The sequence below is a fragment of the Lucilia sericata genome, unplaced genomic scaffold, assembly GCF_015586225.1.
Source record: "Lucilia sericata isolate MDLA Ls3-8-SP2 unplaced genomic scaffold, ASM1558622v1 Contig000842F_arrow, whole genome shotgun sequence".
NCBI classification, from domain to species: Eukaryota; Metazoa; Arthropoda; class Insecta; order Diptera; family Calliphoridae; genus Lucilia; species Lucilia sericata.
In genome coordinates this window covers 123,427-144,002 of record NW_023994834.1, presented here as the reverse complement: position 1 = coordinate 144,002, position 20,576 = coordinate 123,427, and the positions used below count along the sequence as shown (strand labels likewise).

Below are 20,576 nucleotides of genomic sequence, written 5' to 3'. Positions count from 1 at the left end.
ATATGTATGTATATAAATATTTCAAAATAAAGATATATATTTTTTATAAATTATAATAATTTTTTTTAGATATTTTTCTTTTATATTGTATAAAATACTTTTACTTAAGTTGTTGTTTTATGTTTTCATTTAATCCTACAACTTGGAAAAGAAGAGATAAAAACATGATTTTTTTTTCTAATCTGCTTAACTTCTTACATTGTATAAATATACATTTGAAAATCATATATGTAAATGGGTATTTATAAAAAATACTAGAATAATGAAAGAACAAAACAAAAATTCATATATTAGAAAATATTTGTTGTAGGCAAATATTAATCCTCTGGTGGTCTAGCAGAGGGATCATCACGATCGATAGGTGGTGGTGAGGTCAGCACTTCAACATTTTGTGCTGGCCCTTGAGTGAGGTAGCCTGCAGTAGGATTGATACCTTAAAAAAAAAAAAAGAAAATAAACAATTTCAAAGGAATGAAATGGAAAATTTTCATAATTCTATTACCCGTTAGATATCCTCTTATATTTGTATCGGTTATAAATAGATCATGCCGTTGATCCTTAAACTCAGCCCATACTGGATGTTTGAGTAAAATTTGTGTGACACGATCACCATAGTTAAGATTATGAGTCATGCCTTTGAGCGCCGCCACAATTTGTGCTTTTACAGCTGATGCATTGTCTACATAATCCAAACGACTATCTAGTAAACCCAAAAGAAAAGGTATAAGACCAACTTCCAATGATTGACTAATTAAGGAATCCTATAATATTTAAAAATAAACAAATAAGTATCAAATTTTTTTAATAATGCACCTTAACTTACATGCTGATATTTAAATAAACGACTTAACGTCTCACAGGATTTCTCTATACAATCTCTATTATGTTCCATGCATTTCTTTAAAGGCATTATACATTCCGTTTGAGAAACAGCGCTGACACAAAACTGCAATAATTTTGAATTAGAAATAATATCCATACTTTTTTGAACTTTTTTTCCATTTACCTCTGATAGCGATAGTTGATGTAATACTGATAATGTATTCTTTGGTTGTACGGTCAGCAAGTTAAACAGTTTGGGTATATGACCCAAGACAGGAATATCATCGGCCAAATTAGGTTGTGAACGTAAAAGTTCTACTAAAGCATTGGTAGACAAATCTAAAACATCTTTCTGTAATTGAAATAAAAATAAGTAAGATATTTTATTCGACTACAAGGAATCACTATCTATATATCTATCTATCTATCTATCTATCTATCTATCTATCTATCTATCTATCTATCTATCTATCTATCTATCTATCTATCTATCTATCTATCTATCTATCTATCTATCTATCTATCTATCTATCTATCTATCTATCTATCTATCTATCTATCTATCTATCTATCTATCTATCTATCTAGCTATCTATCTACCTACCTACCTACCTACTATCTATCTTATCTATCTATCTATCTATCTATCTATCTATCTATCTATCTATCTATCTATCTATCTATCTATCTATCTATCTATCTATCTATCTATCTATCTATCTATCTATCTATCTATCTATCTATCTATCTATCTATCTATCTATCTATCTATCTATCTATCTATCTATCTATCTATCTATCTATCTATCTATCTATCTATCTATCTATCTATCTATCTATCTATCTATCTATCTATCTATCTATCTATCTATCTATCTATCTATCTATCTATCTATCTATCTATCTATCTATCTATCTATCTATCTATCTATCTATCTATCTATCTATCTATCTATCTATCTATCTATCTATCTATCTATCTATCTATCTATCTATCTATCTATCTATCTATCTATCTATCTATCTATCTATCTATCTATCTATCTATCTATCTATCTATCTATCTATCTATCTATCTATCTATCTATCTATCTATCTATCTATCTATCTATCTATCTATCTATCTATCTATCTATCTATCTATCTATCTATCTATCTATCTATCTATCTATCTATCTATCTATCTATCTATCTATCTATCTATCTATCTATCTGTCTATCTGTCTATCTATCTATGTATCTATCAGGAGATGATTTTCACAAAGATGTAAGAACATATTATAATTAAATTACCTCCGAAGAACTTTTACTTATTTGCTCGACCACGAAATCTAGGAGATCTGATAAGAACTGCTTGGGTTTGCGTAAAGTCCAGGCAGGATTTGCTACAAATAGACGCAAATAAACACCAGCTACAACCACCTCATTTGAAACGATATCTTTAAGGATTTCAGGATCCTTCCACAAGTGTCTAGAGTTCAGTTTTTGTGCGCGATAGAAACTATGAATATCATTATAAAAACCAAAATATAAATTATTTATAATTTAATTCAAACAAATCAACACGAACCTTTGACACGTATCATTAACAGCATCACAAACCGTATTGCGTGTTTTATCATTCCATATTAATTCGGGATGTTCATGTATAGACTCGAAAAGTTGTACCGAAGTTTGTGGTGATTCGATCATGGCATCCACAAATAGTGCGGGCAAAAATTTGGAAATTGTTATGCGCACCTATGAAAAGATATCATTAAGTTATAATAATGTAAATTTTAAGAAATTCTCTTATGAAACCTTAGGACCACTCAAACGATCAGCAGTCATTTTGGCCATTATTTCAGCACACATTTCTCTTAACAGTGGATTACGGGAATTGCAAAACATGTCCAGCAAATATATAACAGCACCTTTCATTTGTGCTTCCTTAATCATTTCCTGTACATTCATAAGACCAGACATGGTTTCCAAAACTTTCTGCTGGCTAGCTCTAAGGTCAGGATCTTTAAGTGCGACCAGGAAATTGCCCAACACCTCGCAGGCAGCAATTTCTGTAACACAATCCTTATTGCGTGATACCAAGGCCACCACTTCCAATGCCACAGTTTTAATGGTAGTATTCTGTAATTTAAAGAAAATATTAAACATTCCCTGTTCTGCCGCCACCCACTTACCTCAGCAAACAAATTATGAGCCAAAAATCCAAAAATCATATCGAAATTTCCTATACATTGGATTTCTACCTCATGATTAGCCTTAATAACAGCTATCAAAGCCTTAAGCACCATTATTATATGCTGTTCTACTTGAGTATCATTGGCAAAATCATATTTATATTGACTTTGTATTTGTTGCTGCTCCATCATAGCCTCAGTTTCCAATTTTTTGCGGCTTTTGGAACGATTATAGGCATTAAGAACTTCATCGAAAGTATTACCTGTCTTATGCTGTTTCAATTGCGGATGATTAGGTGCTAATGTGGGCTTAAGGATGCCATCACCCGAACCACTAAGCGTGGGAGAAACTGGTTCTGAATACGCTATAGTATTTGAATTTTTAACCTTTTTCAAATAGTGATAGGCTTGCTTAAGGTATTCCAATAAATCTAATGTAAATTGCTTAGGATTAACTATAGGAAATGTGGGCATATCGTTGTAGATTCGTATAAACACGCCACCAATTTGTAATTCATCTCTATGGGAGTTAAGTTTTATAGTTAAAGCTATGATGATATTATGTTGCAATTTAATTGAAAACTTACTTGTGTGCATCGAATTCAAATTGTGCTACCAATTCGTGAATCTCTGCTATATCTTCAAAGGTTTCCTTAACCGCTGACGAACGTTGCTGTTCTAGGAAATCTAATAATTGAGCTCTAGTACCATTATCCCATATTAAATAGGGATTACGTGTATTGGAGGTGAGTATTTTTAATATCTGAAAATATTCAAGTTAGTAAAATTTGATATACAAGTTAAAGAGTTTCCGAAATTCGAATTTTTGCATTTTTTTTTTTTGATATTTCGAAATTGTGTTCGAATTTTCGAACACTTTAAACATTAAGAATATTTTTGATTTTAGATGAGTTTTTTTAATAAATTGATAAAAGACTTCATATTAAGTTTTTAGATTTTTTCGGAAATTTCGAAATTAAGTTCGAATTTTCGAAGTTGAAGAATTATACCAAAAACGTAGAAAAAATTGTGTATTATAGCAATACGTTAATACTAGTTGATTTTGAATTTTCGAACATCCAAAATTTTACTCAAAATAAAGAAAAAATACATTTTAGCTATATTTTATTTATTAAAATTAAATTTTAGAAATCTTTTAACAGAATTTTTGCCAATTTAAGAAATTTCGAAATTAAGTTCGAATGTTCGAATATCCAAAATTTTACTCAAAATAAAGAAAAAATACATTTTAGTAATACTTTATTTAATAGAATAAGGTTTTATAGATTTTTAGACATTTTTACGAATTTCGAAATTAAGTTCGAATTTTCGAAGTTAAAAATTAAGCTCATAAAATAAAGACAATTTCGTAATTTTTCTAAAATTTCTCAATAAATGTCGTAAAAATTTAATTTTAATACAATTTTTACCATTTTAGAAAATTTCGAAATTAAGTTCGAATTTTCGAACATCCAAAATTTTACTCAAAATAAAGAAAAAATAAATTTTAGTAATACTTTATTTAATAAAATAAGGTTTTATAGATTTTTAGACATTTTTGCGAATTTCGAAATTATGTTTGAATATTCGAAGTTTAAAATTAGGCTCATGAAATAAAGACAATTTCATAATTTTTCTAAAATTTCTCAATAAATGACTTAAAAATTTAATTTTAATAGAATTTTTGCCATTTTAGAAAATTTCGAAATTAAGTTCGAATTTTCGAACATCCAAAATTTTGCTTAAAATGAAGAAAAGATACATTTTAGTAATACTTTATTCAATAAAATTAAGTTTTATAGATTTTTAGACATTTTTACGAATTTCGAAATTAAGTTCGAATTTTCGAAGTTTAAAATGAGGCTCAAAAAATAAAGACAATTTCGTAATTTTTCTAAAATTTCTCAATAAATGACGTAAAAATTTAATTTTAATAGAATTTTTGCCATTTTAGAAAATTTCGAAATTAAGTTCGAATTTTCGAACATCCAAAATTTTGCTTAAAATGAAGAAAAGATACATTTTAGTAATACTTTATTCAATAAAATTAAGTTTTATAGATTTTTAAACATTTTTACGAATTTCGAAATTAAGTTCGAATTTTCGAAGTTAAAAATTAAGCTCATAAAATAAAGACAATTTCGTAATTTTTCTAAAATTTCTCAATAAATGATGTAAAAATTTAATTTTAATAGAATTTTTGCCATTTTAGAAAATTTCGAAATTAAGTTCGAATTTTCGAACATCCAAAATTTTCTTAAAATGAAGAAAATATACATTTTAGTAATACTTTATTCAATAAAATTAAGTTTTATAGATTTTTAGACATTTTTACGAATTTCGAAATTAAGTTCAAATTTTCGAAGTTTAAAATAAGGCTCATAAAATAAACACAATTTCGTAATTTTTCAATAAATGGCAGTAAAAATTTAATTTTGAACAATATTTGGCATTTTTTGGAAAGTGATGTTCAGTGAAAAAGAAATCACTTTTTGGTGAAAAAGTGATTTTTCGGTGAAAAAGGAAATTCTATCGAAAAACAGTATTTTTTGGTGAAATAGTGAATTTTATGTGAAAAAGAGAATTTTCGGCGAAATGGTGATTCTTCGGTAAAAAATTAAGTGATTCTTTATTTCCTTTTTGGTAGAAAGGAATTTTTGGTTAAAAAGTGTTACGTGCTGATTTTTTTTTTTTGGTGAAAACGTGATTTTTCTATTAATCTTCCAAGAAATATGTTGATGAAAACCGATATTTCAATATTTTAAAAAAAGTTTTTTAGGTGAAATGGTGAATCTTCTAAATTTTAAAAAGAAAACCCACCAACACTTACCTCACTATCCTTTTCTTTTGTTAATTTATTTGCAATATATTTGGTAAGCAAGCGATCCAGCACTTGTTTAACCACTGTATTCTGTGCATCGGAGGTTACCACATACTTTTGACGCAATAAATCCAAAGCCTTGGCATTTTGTTCGGGTGTACCGGCTTCAGATTTCTCACTGGCTGTTGAATCTTGTTTACTAACCACATTAGCGGTATTACCTTCCTGGCCCGATGTTATGGCTAGCTGTTTATTTAAAGGATTTTGTGCATTTTGCGTGTATGCCGTTTTGGGTTTAGGTGGTATAGAGGGCGCTTTTATGCTTGTAGCGGCGGCGCTGGCTGTGGGTGAATTGTTTTCCGAAGAGGTAACAGACTTTGCTTCCGGAGTTGTACGTACTTCAAGACCATAACCGGCTAAAGATATACAGGCAAGTATGGCCATTTTAGCTAAGGTATTAGCTTGTTGCTGTTGATTCGTTTTGTCACTAGCCTCCACACCACTTTCATCCAGAGTATAATCATATTCAAAACAGAATAGCATAAGGGACCAGAGTACTCCGTTGCAAATTAAATTACACTGTAATTCATAATTATTTGCTGCCAAACTTGTTACCAAACTAACGGATAGCGTATGTTTGAAATAGACCACACGACACACATCGGACATGAGACGTGGTAGAGTGATAATTTTCTGTTTACATTTCTCGAAATTGCAGGCAACTTCAAAACAACGTGTTACATTGGAAATAACTTGATAGTGTAAGGAATCGGGTTTAGAGTCAGCGCCCATAATTGATACACATCTATCATAAGCTTCCAACAAGGCTTCAATACCTTCTTCTCGTCTCAACTCTTCGGCATTTAAGGCGGAACAGTGTACGGTGTGATAGCAAAGCTCGGAAGCTGCAGTAAGCAATTGTGTTTCTTTGGAGAATAAATCATCATCCTTGGTCTCCAAACGTATGGTTTTGATTAGCTGAGGATAACCAGCATATTTATAAGGACGCAATACTTAAAGTAAAACAAAACAAACAAATTGTGAATCATATTAAAGGTTATTCCAAAAATAACTTACCATCCGCATAACGTTCAAATAAAATACTTTGTGTTCTCAATATTAAGACAATATTATTGGGATCTGGTCCTCCCGAACTCCATACATTACGCGAGCATAGAAACTCATAAGCTTGATTAACTTTTTCGAAAATTTCACGACCATTGGGATTTTTATCCGGATGATACATTTGCGCTAAACGATAATAACTTTTACGTATCATCGATTCATCGGGTTTGGGATGTTTGTTCAAATCGATGCCTAAATCATTGTAGGCTTGTTGGACGGTCATTTGTGGGGGTTTCTTTTCGACTTCCTTACGCCAGGCATCTAAAGTGTGTTTCAGTAGCTGTACAGGATCCGAAATGGGCCAATTGGGGAATTTTTGAGTATCACAGAGATGTCTCAAGTAATAAATATGGCAGAATAGTTCATTTTCCAATTGAGGATAGCTTATAGCTGGTATGGCAAGATAGGGATATCTGAAATTGTAACGGAAAGTTAAATATTAAAATGTAGAAAGAGATCTATGTGAAACAGTGAATTTTCGAGAATTTTAATTGAAATTGTAAATTTCTCTAAAATTTTTAATTTTCGATATTAAGTGAATTTTTAATGAATTTTCGAAATGCGAATTTTAATTGGAAGAGTAAATTTTTGGTGAAAAAGTGAATTTTCAGTGAAATGTGAATTTTCGGTGAAATGTGAATTTTCGGTGAAAATGCGAATTTTCGGTGAAATGTGAATTTTCGGTGAAAATGCGAATTTTCGGTGAAAATGTGAATTTTCGGAGAAAATGTGAATTTTCGGTGAAAATGTGAATTTTCGGTAAAAATGTGAATTTTCGGTGAAAATGTGAATTTTCGGTGAAAATGTGAATTTTCGATGAAAATGAGAATTTTCGGTGAATAAATTTTAGGTGAAATGTGAATTTTAGGTGAATGTCTTCGAATTTGTGAATTTTCAGTGAAATGTGAATTTTCGGTGAATAAGTGAATTTTAGGTGAAATGTGAATTTTAGGTGAAATGTAAACTTTAGGTGAAATGTGAATTTTAGGTGAAATGTGAACTTAAGCCGAAATGTGAATTTTCGGTGAAAATGCGAATTTTATTTGAAATGTGAATTTTAGGTAAAATGTGAATTTTCAGTGAAAATGTGATTTTTAGTGAAATAGCGACATTTCGGTGAAAATGTGAAAAGTAATTATTCGGTGAGAGTTATTTTTTTTTTGTGGAGTGATTTTTTGGTGAAAAGTGAATTTTCAGTAAAAAACGATTTTTCAGTGAAAGTGATTTTTTAGTGAAAATTAAATTTTCAATGAAAGGTGAATTTTCAATGAAAAGTGACTTTTAAGTTAAAAGTGAATTTTTAGTGAAAAATTATTTTCAGTGAAAAGTGAATTTTCAGTGAAAAGTGTTTTTTTAGCGGAGTTTCGGTAAAAAAGTTATTTTCTAATTAAAAAAACTTAAAATTTCGGCGAAACAGTGATTTCACTGAAAGTGATTCTTCAGTGAATAGTAAATTTTTTGTGAAAGTGATTTTTCAAATTTAATTTTCAGTGAAAAGTGAATTTTCAATGAAATTTGTATTTTTAGTGAAAAGTGAATTTTTAGTGAAATGCGAAATTTTAGTGAAAAGTGAATTTTCAGTGAATGTAATTTTTCAGCGAAAAAGTGATTTCTTGGTGTAAAAGTGATTTTTCAAAAAAAAATTGATCTCAAAGATCTTTCTTCAGCCCATAAGATAAGTAAAGTTTTCTTAAATTTTAATACTGCACTTACCTGGCCATTGTATGACCTCTTAGGCGCGGTGTAAAATCTGCAATATGTGCTGCAATCTTCTCTATCAGCAGTCTTCGCATTTCCGAACTCCATATTACCTCGGGCGTATCGAATTCACCCAAAAAGATTTCGGCAAATTTCTCAGCACTATAATTTTCCAAAAAGCAAACCATAGCTTCGGGCAGCAATTGACCCAAAATACTACGATGCATTATGCCGGATTGTGATGATTCTTCACTGCGGAAACCTTGTTTCATGTGAGTCATTTTAAGGAATTTTGTAATGGGTAAAATATTGCTACCGCTATACATGAGCATGAAATAGAAAACGCCCGTCAAATAGACTTTAGGCATTTCCGGATTGTCCTGCATAATTTGACACAATAGTGTGGCTACTCGTTCCAACAAACCGGGATCATGGGTCAAGCACACTTGAACAATGTGTGGCAAACAAATAAATTCAGAAAGTTTTCGCGATAATTTGGGACCAGGTATAAGAACAGCTTGACCGTTTTGAGTGCGTGATGGAAAGAAACTGGTGCATTTGATGAGAATATCTAAGATCATGGAGGATAGCTCCGTTTCATTGTATAACGGTTGGCCCTTGGCTATAAGGCACCATTTAAGTTGTGGTATTTGTTGCAGAGAACGCCAGCCATCCATGCCAATAGCCCAACATCTGGTTTTGGGTGTAATAACACCTTTAGACCATAATTCCTTTAATTCCGAATAAGTTATAGGTCCTTGACGTTCTGGCTTTTGTCCTTCTTTTTCTATATTATAATACCAATCTTTTTCCTCATATTGTTGCATATTGGGACCGGCCTCAATAACATAAGTTTTGGTATTTGGCTGAGCACGACCCTGATGCAAATGGGCCAATGTTATGAGATCCACTAAACATTGTACATGATCTACTAAAGGCCGGCAATTGGATTTTTCCAATACTAAACAGGATATAAGATTAATTAGAGCATCTCTTAAGGAGGGGGAGAAACACTAAAAGAAAATAATATAATCCGATATTACAACTTTTATATATTTAAACATTTTCCAAACTTACTCTATCACTCAACTGCAAGATATAAGACATATCACCAAATTGTCCAATCTCCTTGTGATAACGTTTATAGACTTTTGCCAAGGCCTGTAAAGATGTTACCGTCAATTGATCATCATTGACACGTTGACGACACAGTACTCGACGATATAAAGCATTAAACAGTTCAATGCTATGATTAAAATATTATAACATTTTTAAAAGTTAGATTTTTTATAGAAAGAACTTAATAAAACTTACGGATCCTTTACTAGATTCTGAGGCCAGTCATCCTTCTCCAATATTAAACGTATATAATAGTCGCCTATTTGAATTTCATCGGCCAAACACTAGTTGTATTAATAAGATTAATTTATGATTTCTTTATAAATGTAAAAATAATTTAATTTACCTGATATGTTACTTCAAATTCTTGATAATTCCAAGCAACTATCATATTGCCCGCCAAATCACGATCATTTATAAATTGACGTAATTCGTTTTCCAAGCAAATGCGCAATTCCTCACGAGTCTTAAAGGAAATAGAAAGTAATTTCAAAAACATTATCTAGTTCAGTTCTATTTCAGTTCTAGTTCAGTTCTAGTCCAGTTCCAGTTCAGTTCTAGTTCAGTTCTAGTTCAGTTCTAGTTCAGTTCTAGTTCAGTTCTAGTTCAGGTCTAGTTCAGTTCTAGTTCAGTTCTAGTTCAGTTCTAGTTCAGTTCTAGTTCAGTTCTAGTTCAGTTCTAGTTCAGTTCTAGTTCAGTTCTAGTTCAGTTCTAGTTCAGTTCTAGTTCAGTTCTAGTTCAGTCTAGTTCAGTTCTAGTTCAGTTCTAGTTCAGTTCTAGTTCAGTTCTTTCTAGTTCAGTTCTAGTTCAGTCTAGTTCTAGTCGTCACAGTTCTAGTTCAGTTCTAGTTCAGTTCTAGTCAGTTCTAGTTCAGTTCTAGTTCAGTTCTAGTCAGTTCTAGTTCAGTTCTAGTTCAGTTCTAGTTCAGTTCTAGTTCGTTCAGTTCAGTTCTAGTTCAGTTCTAGTTCAGTTCTAGTTCAGTTCTAGTTCAGTTCTAGTTCAGTTCTAGTCATTCTAGTTCAGTTCTAGTTCAGTTCTAGTTCAGTTCTAGTTCAGTTCTAGTTTCAGTTCTAGTTCAGTTCTAGTTCAGTTCTAGTTCAGTTCTAGTTCAGTTCTAGTTCAGTTCTAGTTCAGTTCTAGTTCAGTTCTAGTTCAGTTCTAGTTCAGTTCTAGTTCAGTTCTAGTTCAGTTCTAGTTCAGTTCTAGTTCAGTTCTAGTTCAGTTCTAGTTCAGTTCTAGTTCAGTTCTAGTTCAGTTCTAGTTCAGTTCTAGTTCAGTTCTAGTTCAGTTCTAGTTCAGTTCTAGTTCAATTCTAGTTCAGTTCTAGTTCAGTTCTAGTTCAGTTCTAGTTCAGTTCTAGTTCAGTTCTAGTTCAGTTCTAGTTCAGTTCTAATTCAACTCTACTTAATGAAAAATATAATTGAATTTATTTTTAATTACCTTATGATTCCATATTAAATTAGGTATACTATGATCTTTCGAAAAATTATAAAAGAAAAAACGGTAGATTTACTATAGCATCAGAAGTCTTTTTACGTTGACGTCGATTGCGCAAAACAACGGGACGATTTTTTAAAGCTTGGGCAGCAGGATCTTGTTGTTCGATTAAATTCATGCCCCAGTGCTTAATTGCCCTAAAGATTTTAAATATGCTTTTAGAACAAACAATTTAAAAGAAAATTGTAAGAGGAACCCACCTGTAAATGCTTTTCAATCACATTTTTACGTGTTTTAATGGAATGTTGTATGGCAAATTTTAAATTATCTCTAAAATTTAATTTGTCTTCTTCAACATCAGTTTCAGGCACCGTATCTTCCGATTCCAGAAACATTAATAAGCCGGCAGGCTTTGAAATTTCAAAGAAATAAATAGATTTAAATAAATTTTTAATTCAATGAACAACAAACTTACAAATATGCGCTTAAACAGTTCCATGGCTTCTACATTGTCCGTTATCCATAGACCTATTAAATGTCTAGATAGCTGACGATGAGTGGCTAAAGTAGGATCATTTGAGGGTGTATATAATGCAACCAGTAAATGTCTACATAAAGCCGCCTCATCTAAAGCCAACGATTGCATTTGTTCGGCTACTTTTTGTTCACCCTCCTCTATAATGGCTCTTAACACCAAACCGGCCCCTTTGACTATAGCCAAAGAAGGATGCTGAAAGAGTTTATATAAATAGCGACCCCTTTCGGCTACCAATTCCAATAATATATCAAATTGTTTGCCATCCGTAGTCTCTGAATAAGGCACACATAGAGCAAATGTTAAGAAATCTAACATGGCCGATAGAACCAATGCTCCACTGCCATGACTAACATGATTGGTCCACATATTAAGTAAGGTTTCCAAAAATGATTTCGATGATAATATGGACGATTTATTTAACTGTTCTTGCTTTAAATCATGATCAGCATTGACCGAATGCATTAGAGAATTTATCATATCGATGGCTGAGTAAGTAACGGCCAAATCTTTTCGCCTTAAGGCAGCTACAATTTTTGTGCCAATAATCTCTCGAAATCCGGGTAGATTGGTAAATGCAGCATACCCAGTTTTGCTGGCCAACAAACGTGTTAGGCCATGAAATATGGCTTCTAGTTCAAAATTTGTTAACTGGGCTGTTGGATTGTCCAACTCTTTTTGTGCCAAAGCTTGCAGAGCACTCAATATAAGTTTTTCCTTATTCTCAGCAAAAAGACTCTGAAAGAATGAATTAACAAGAGAAAATTGTTTACGCCATTTCTTCTATAGAAAGAAAATTGATTTTAGAAGGGAAAGGATAGTGAAAACAGATACTTACATCTTGTGTTACACTATAATTTAAACCACTATGCGGTACATTGGCATTAAAACGCTCCAAAACTTCATAACGTTTAGCAGGATTTTGAAAATTATTTATAACTAAACGCAAAAGATTTGCCTCAGTTTCTTCGTCAACAATGCTGTTAAGTGGAACATAACGTTTACCACGTGGAGTATTTGTAATGCGTATATGAACATCTTGATTGCCACTCGAACGTACAGCATCCAATAAAGTGGCCAAAAGTGAATCACGATCATTCGTTGTATATGTACGCACTATACCGTTCTTATATTCAATACAAAACTTTTGCAAATTATCTTTATCACGTATCAATGCAAAAACATCGGTTAGAGGTCGTAGTGTACAAACACTATATGTCTGAGGATCACGTTCCAAGAGAGTAGTCTCCGTTAAGCAGAGTATACGTTTAACAGGATCCGGATGACGTGGTGTATGTTTTTGTACCGTAAACTCAGTCATAGAAGTTTGAAATTGATCGCCGCTATATCACATCGTATTAATATATTTCAAATTTTTAACTTTAAAAAAATTAATTTCCTTAACACTTACCTATATTTACCAAATCTTTGTCTTTCAAATTGTTCCAGTGTTATCTGTGATTTCAAGATTTTTATATCTATGCCCAAGAATTGCGTTGATTTTTGTGCGATATTTTGCACTACTTCATGATGATTGAGGGCCTTGAACAGATGCAGTCGACTAAAGCCACCATAGGCCATAACAATGCCGCCTTCATAATCCGAAATCCCTGCTTAATTCACATTTGAAGGAAAACGTAAGATGAAACATATGTCAAATAAATGGGTTAGAAAAGCTAGAGTAAAGGCATACATATTAAGGTAACTATAACAGCGGTTAGTATGCAGGAGCCAAATTGTGTTTTTTATTCTTACTGTAATAGAAATGGCTACAATCAATTGTGGGGGAAAAAGAGGCCGATATCTTCTTAATATTTTGAGTAAAATATTAAAATGTTTTGTTATACCTTTCCTATACAAAGGTATTTACCAGTAGCACTATGTTTAACGCCAAGTATTTTTAGCGTTAACTATTATTGGGAGATTTTAGGTCGAAAGTTTATCTGGCATATAGAAGAAACAAGTAGTGTTAAGAACTAGAACTGAATTAGAACTAAACTAAAACTGAACTAGAACTGTACTAAAACTGAACTAGAACTGAACTAGAACTGAACTGGAACTGAACTAGAACTGAACTAGAACTGAACTAGAACTGAACTAGAACTGAACTAGAACTGAACTAGAACTGAACTAGAACTGAACTAGAACTGAACTAGAACTGAACTAGAACTGAACTAGAACTGAAATAGAACTGAACTAAAACTGAACTAGAACTGAACTAGAACTGAATTAGAACTGAACTAGAACTGAACTAGAACTGAACTAGAACTGAAATAGAACTGAACTAGAACTGAACTAGAACTGAACTAGAACTGAACTAGAACTGAACTAGAACTGAACTAGAACTGAACTAGAACTGAACTAGAACTGAACTAGAACTGAACTAGAACTGAACTAGTACTGAACTAGAACTGAACTAGAACTGAACTAGAACTGAACTAGAACTGAACTAGAACTGAACTAGAACTGAACTAGAACTGAACTAGAACTGAACTAGAACTGAACTAGAACTGAACTAGAACTGAACTAGAACTGAACTAGAACTGAACCAGAACTGAACTAGAACTGAACTAGAACTGAACTAGAATTGAATTAGAACTGAACTAGAACTGAACTAGAACTGAACTAGAACTGAACTAGAACTGAACTAGAACTGAACTAGAACTGAACTAGAACTGAACTAGAACTGAACTAGAACTGAACTAGAACTGAACTGGAACTGAACTGGAACTGAACTAGAACTTAACTGGAACTGAACTAGAACTGAACTAGAACTGAACTAGAACTGAACTAGAACTGAACTAGAACTGAACTAGAACTGAACTAGAACTGAACTAGAACTGAACTAGAACTGAACTAGAACTGAACTAGAACTGAACTAGAACTGAACTAGAACTGAACTAGAACTAGAACTGAACTAGAACTGAACTAGAACTGAACTAGAACTGAACTAGAACTGAACTAGAACTGAACTAGAACTAGAACTAGAACTGAACTAGAACTGAACTAGAACTGAACTAGAACTGAACTAGAACTGAACTAGAACTGAACTAGAACTGAACTTTAACTGAACCAGAACTGAACTAAGACTGAATTAGAACTGAACAAGAACTGAACTGGAACTGAACTAGAACTGAACTTTAACTGAACTAAGACTGAATTAGAACTGAACAAGAACTGAACTGGAACTGAACCAGAACTGAACTAGAACTTAACTAGAACTAAACTAGAACTGAACTAGAACTGAACTCGAACTGAACTAAAACTGAACTAGAACTGAACTAGAACTGAACTAGAACTGAACTAGAACTGAACTAGAACTGAACTAGAACTAAACTAGAACTGAACTAGAACTAGAACTAAACTAGAACTGAACTAGAACTGTTCAAGAAGTAAGTAAATCATTAATTATTAATAAAAGTCCGTTGCAGACTCCATAACTCCAGAATTGAGAAATAGGTAAAGTAGAAAAATTCAATAGAATCTTGAATAAAACTTCCAAGCTAAAAAGCATTATATATTTTTAAAAGGGTAAAGTATTGAGAAATAGGTAAAGTGGAAAAGTTCAATAGAATCTTGAGTAATATCTTCCAAGCTAATAAGTAAGACATCCATATAAAGGATTAACAATGCCAAGTAAAGTATATTCATATTAATACCCGTTCGTAATAAAGCCTACGACAACAGCATCCATTACCAAAAGCATCTACATTTGAAGAATTATAAAAAATCAACCTCAATTTATAATAAAATTTGTTTATAACCATTTACTCTCACCCACAAACCAAATTTAGTTAGCTATTAATAAAAACCCATTACCAAATACATACATAATTTTAAACAATAATAAAAGTTCAATTATGAACAATTAAGGATCTTGTTGCAGTAACATAATAAAACATATGATTTCAAAAAACATATTTTAAGTTGTACATAGTAAATAACCATAAACCTTGACCAACAACTTGCTTTAAAAATATTTTAATAAATTTTAAATAATGTTTTTCTATAACCTATTTTTTACTACGAAATTGTTTTTTAATAGTTGGGGGCTTATAAAGATACTGCAATAAGACCTTGAATTATTTTTCCAGATTAAACTTAAATTAACTTTAATAATTGTTCAGGACTATTTACAGCTTAAACATAAAAAGTGTAATACCTATTATGCCTTCAATATCCTTGTACATATAACTGGCTAATATTTCATTGGTTGTAGGATCCAATTGATCTAATGAGCAGGGCGTTACTTCCAACATTGTGGGTAAACTAATGCCCGACCAGTGATATTTATAAGCAGAGAAACGCTAAAGTGAAATGAAAAGAAACAAAGACAATAATTATAATAAAAAAATTATAGATTTATAAATAAATACCAACTCATAAAAAAAAAACATTTTAATGAATGAATTGTGTTTATAAGTTCACTATAATAATGTTAATTATAATAATAATTATTAATAATACAAACTTGAGAATTTTTTGGTTTATCAGCAAATTCTTTGTAGTATTTCAATATTGAAGTTAAAATATCATTACGATACTCAGAGCTTAGCTTAATTGAATCTAGTTTTTTATCTTTTTTAACAGTCAATACAAATTCATTGGGAATCTAAATAAAGAAATAGAAAAATAAACAAATAATTGTAATGTAAACATTAATAAAACTATAAAGATTAGTGTCCGGCATAGAAATAGCTTCTTTTTCATATGCAAAATACGGGAAAATAAAAGAAAAAACCAATATAAAAGTTAAACTTCAGTTTTTTGTAAGAGTTCATGAGCAATAGTCTGTTTGTCTGCAACTTTCTGACGTTTTAGGTAAAATTTAAAAGGTTGTTCTTATTTTTGCCCGTTTTTTACACAATACTCTTTATTTAAGACTTATTCCTACTAAGATTCTATTCTACCGGACACTCTGGCAGATATTATTTAATATTTCAACATACATTTGAGGATTTCGTAGGTGCTGCTGATACAATATCAGAATAGGACCACCGATTGGTTAAATCCAATTTGTCAGGATTATAGGTTGATATACCCACATTGCCTATGGCTAATATACGTTTGTATTTTCCTTTCCAGGAATGTTTTGTTACCAAAAAACATTCCAAATCTATGCTCTCCTTAGGAGGCACCATCTTGTAGATCTTCTTATAGAAAAAATGTAATCTATACTCAAGTTCACAATAAAATTAAGTATTTCACTATCAATCTTTAATTAAGGCTATTAATCTGCAACAAAGAAAAAAAAACAATTACACATAAATATAAATTTGATAAAAATCCAACCAGCAAGACACCAAAAAAATTAACACCAAAATGACCACTGTTTGACTCATCGTTATTATAAACATAATCAACAATTTAATTTTTTTTTTATTTCTTACAGCAGCAACAAAATCTTAACTTTTACTTTGTAGTTTTAAACTATTTAAAATTTATACACAATTATCAGCACGGCACTTTCATTTGTATTTAGTGAAGCTGTCTCAAATCAAATTTCTTAATGGAGTCTCAATTTAAACTTCATAATCAAGTTTGGAAAAAGGGGAGTAAACGTCATACAATGAACGAATTTTTTTTATTTTTTCTTTTCTTCGTTGCACTGCAAAACACAGCGGTCATTAGTGGTTTTATTATTTTCTTTTTTATACAATTTTCAGCGTTTTCATTTAGTGCATACTTTTTTTTATAAAAAGAACATTGTTTTTTAATAAATTTCTTGTATTTTTATTAATTTTTATTATTTATTTTCTGTATAAATTTCATCTGATTAGATTTTCTTTGCAAAAAAACACAACTCACACACAACAATTCTTTTTTCTTCAATTGTCAATTATGAGATGACATTTCAGTGTGTCAGTGAAGTTTACCACTCAAAACAATAACAAAAAACAATAACCAAAAAACGCCTAAACTAAATAAGAGTTTTTTTAATTATATGAAATTCACAGAAAATTTTGTGCAATTAGAGAAAAACTCTTTAAAAAATAAATACTCCACAAAATTTTTAATCCCAGAAATTGCGCGGATTTTTGCTTTCTATTAAATGTCAAAAATATGTAATACAAAAAAAAAATAACAAATAAAATATAAGTTTTTTTTAAATTACGTGGAATTAGATTTTTTTAAGTTTGATGTAATTTATTTCGATAACGGTATTTTGGATTGCTTTGATATTTTGATTATTTCGTGAAATTTGTCTCTTAAGAGAGAGTTCATAAATGAAACTAATCGAAAAAATAGGAAATTTATAGAAAAATTTCACTAAACAAAAGATTTAACCAAAATTTTATAAAAATAAAAATTTTATCAGAATTTTCTAAAAATAAAAAATGATCAAAAATTTTATACAAATAGAAAATTTATCGAAATTTTCTAAAAATATAAAATTGTTTAAAAATTTTTAAGAAATATAAAATTTATCGAAATTTTATAAAAATAGACAGGCAACTTACAAAAATTTTAATTTTTCTCCAAATAGAAAAATTTTTTTTCAAATATTGTTGTTTTGGCCAAAGTGGCTTTATACCACTGAATATTAAATAAAAATAAATAAATATTTCCTTCAAAGTTAAAAATTTAATTTTAAATAGAAAAATTATCGATAATTTTCCTTAATGAATAATTTATTTAATACTTCTTTTAATTTAATAAAAATCATTTTCTTAATTTAAATATGTTTTTATATAAAAAAGTGCATATACGAAAACTTAAACGCCTTTAAGCTGCCACCGAAATATTAACAATCAGCCGCCGTCATTATTTTTGCTCGGCGCAGTTGTGTGCAAAAAATTTTCAACTGTTTACAAAAAATAAATTTACTACCGCATACAACATAACAAAATAATGCAAAAATATGAAAAATTGGAAAAAAATCGGCGAAGGTACCTATGGTACTGTATTCAAAGGACGTAATCGAGAAACTATGGAAATAGTTGCCCTTAAACGAGTACGTTTAGATGAAGATGACGAAGGTGTGCCATCCTCAGCCTTGCGGGAAATATGCCTACTTAAAGTAAGAACACTTATAATAATTCTTTAGGGATAAAAACAATGACTAATAACATTTTTACAAATTAATTTGCCCTTGTGCAGGAGTTGAAACATAAAAACATTGTTAGACTGTATGATGTTTTGCATTCGGAAAAGAAACTTACACTGGTATTCGAGCATTGTGATCAGGATTTAAAGAAATATTTTGATAGTCTTAATGGCGAAATCGATATGCAAGTTTGTCGCAGTTTTATGCTGCAGCTATTGAGAGGTTTGGGTTTTTGTCACAGCCGTAATGTTTTGCATAGGGATTTGAAGCCACAAAATTTATTGATCAACAAAAACGGAGAACTTAAGTTGGCTGATTTTGGTAAGAGATTCTAGTTTTCCCAAGAAAAAACAATAATATTTGATTATTTTAAGGTTTGGCTAGAGCCTTTGGTATACCGGTGAAATGTTACTCGGCTGAAGTGGTTACTTTGTGGTATCGCCCGCCTGATGTATTATTTGGAGCAAAATTATATACCACTAGTATTGATATGTGGTCGGCTGGTTGCATATTTGCCGAATTGGCAGATGCCGGTAGGCCTTTGTTTCCCGGTTCAGATGTTTTAGATCAATTAATGAAAATATTTAGAGTATTGGGTACACCCACCGAGGACACTTGGCCCGGTGTTTCTCATCTCTCTGATTATGTTGCTTTACCGCGTAAGTTTAATATAAAAATAATATCTTTAAAGTATTTAACTATTTCTTTTGTAGATTTTCCCGCTATTACTTCTTGGAGTCAGATTGTACCGCGTTTAAACTCCAAGGGACGTGATTTGTTGCAAAAACTCCTCGTTTGTCGTCCAAATCAACGTATTAGCGCCGAACAGGCTATGCAACATCCATATTTTACCGATGGCCATTAGATTTAGAGCAATATTTTAAAAGGAATTCCACATAGTTACATATATTGTTTAGATGTCCTGTTAAAGAAAATTGTAAATGGAATTCTCCTGGTACCAAAAAAAAAAAAAAAAATAATTTACTTGTATTTTAAGTTTTGTTAATAGACAACTATTCTTCATTCACCATTTCAGTAAAATTGATTTTTTTTAGTTCATTAGTTTATAATTGTATAATTAAGACTTAAATGTAAATTTATGATATTAACCAGCGCTATAATTTGTTTAAACTTTTAAGAATATTATCTATTACAACAAATATGTGTAATTATTTTAAAAAAGTATATACTAAAATAAATCAGTTTAAAGAAGAACTCTTGTATGAAAAACTTTAATATTTTCCACTGTTCACGGGCCAAAGTTACAGTATTCAATATTTATTTAAGGTCTAATATTTATTAAGGTCTAATACTGTATTTCGTGTAAAATTAAAATGTTGGAGTTGTCGTTATTAATAATAGTATTATTCTTCATTTATAACTTACGGGGAGTTTATTGCACAATAACGTCAAATTACATTTTTTACACGTTTTTAAATTCCCGATTTTGAAACTTTTCGATATTTTTAACATTCAAGATTAGTAAATTTTAAAATAAGCTTATTTTCGAAATTGTCAATTTTCGATAATTTAGTTATTGATAAGAATCAAATTCTACTTTATTTCCTATTTTTATACTCCCTGTATTATTTAGGACTTTTTATAGTTTTTTTAACTAAAAAAATCAACTTTTATAATTTATTTTATTACAATTTCAAAAAATTTTTTATTAAAAATTCTACTTTTCAAATCCAATATTCTACAACACCGACTTTTAAATTTGATTTTTAAATAAAATAGCAGTATAAGAGATTAGCCCAATCCCAATTATAGACCGAAATCTATAAAATTTGA

General features: G+C 30.6%; 2 protein-coding genes across 2 annotated transcripts; one reads left to right on the top strand and one right to left on the bottom strand.

Annotated features, from left to right (window-relative positions):
- Positions 1-10: 10 nt before the first annotated feature.
- LOC119608489 (dnaJ homolog subfamily C member 13) lies at positions 11-17,574 on the bottom strand. Its single transcript, XM_037962933.1, is given in 25 exon segments — positions 11-433; positions 503-761; positions 824-946; positions 1,007-1,174; positions 2,116-2,323; positions 2,393-2,562; positions 2,623-2,946; positions 3,000-3,519; positions 3,587-3,762; positions 5,830-6,833; positions 6,898-7,358; positions 8,659-9,656; positions 9,721-9,889; positions 9,958-10,046; positions 10,109-10,228; positions 11,203-11,262; positions 11,264-11,396; positions 11,461-11,609; positions 11,675-12,472; positions 12,573-13,077; positions 13,146-13,344; positions 15,897-16,041; positions 16,206-16,346; positions 16,684-16,969; positions 17,421-17,574. Coding segments are annotated over 24 exon segments (7,227 nt in total). The 5' UTR covers positions 16,876-16,969; positions 17,421-17,574; the 3' UTR covers positions 11-317.
- A 997-nt stretch (positions 17,575-18,571) lies between these two features.
- LOC119608486 (cyclin-dependent kinase 5 homolog) lies at positions 18,572-20,012 on the top strand. The gene is given in 5 exon segments (XM_037962930.1): positions 18,572-18,610; positions 18,612-18,755; positions 18,836-19,103; positions 19,157-19,441; positions 19,496-20,012. Coding segments are annotated over 5 exon segments (873 nt in total). The 5' UTR covers positions 18,572-18,586; the 3' UTR covers positions 19,648-20,012.
- Positions 20,013-20,576: the final 564 nt, after the last annotated feature.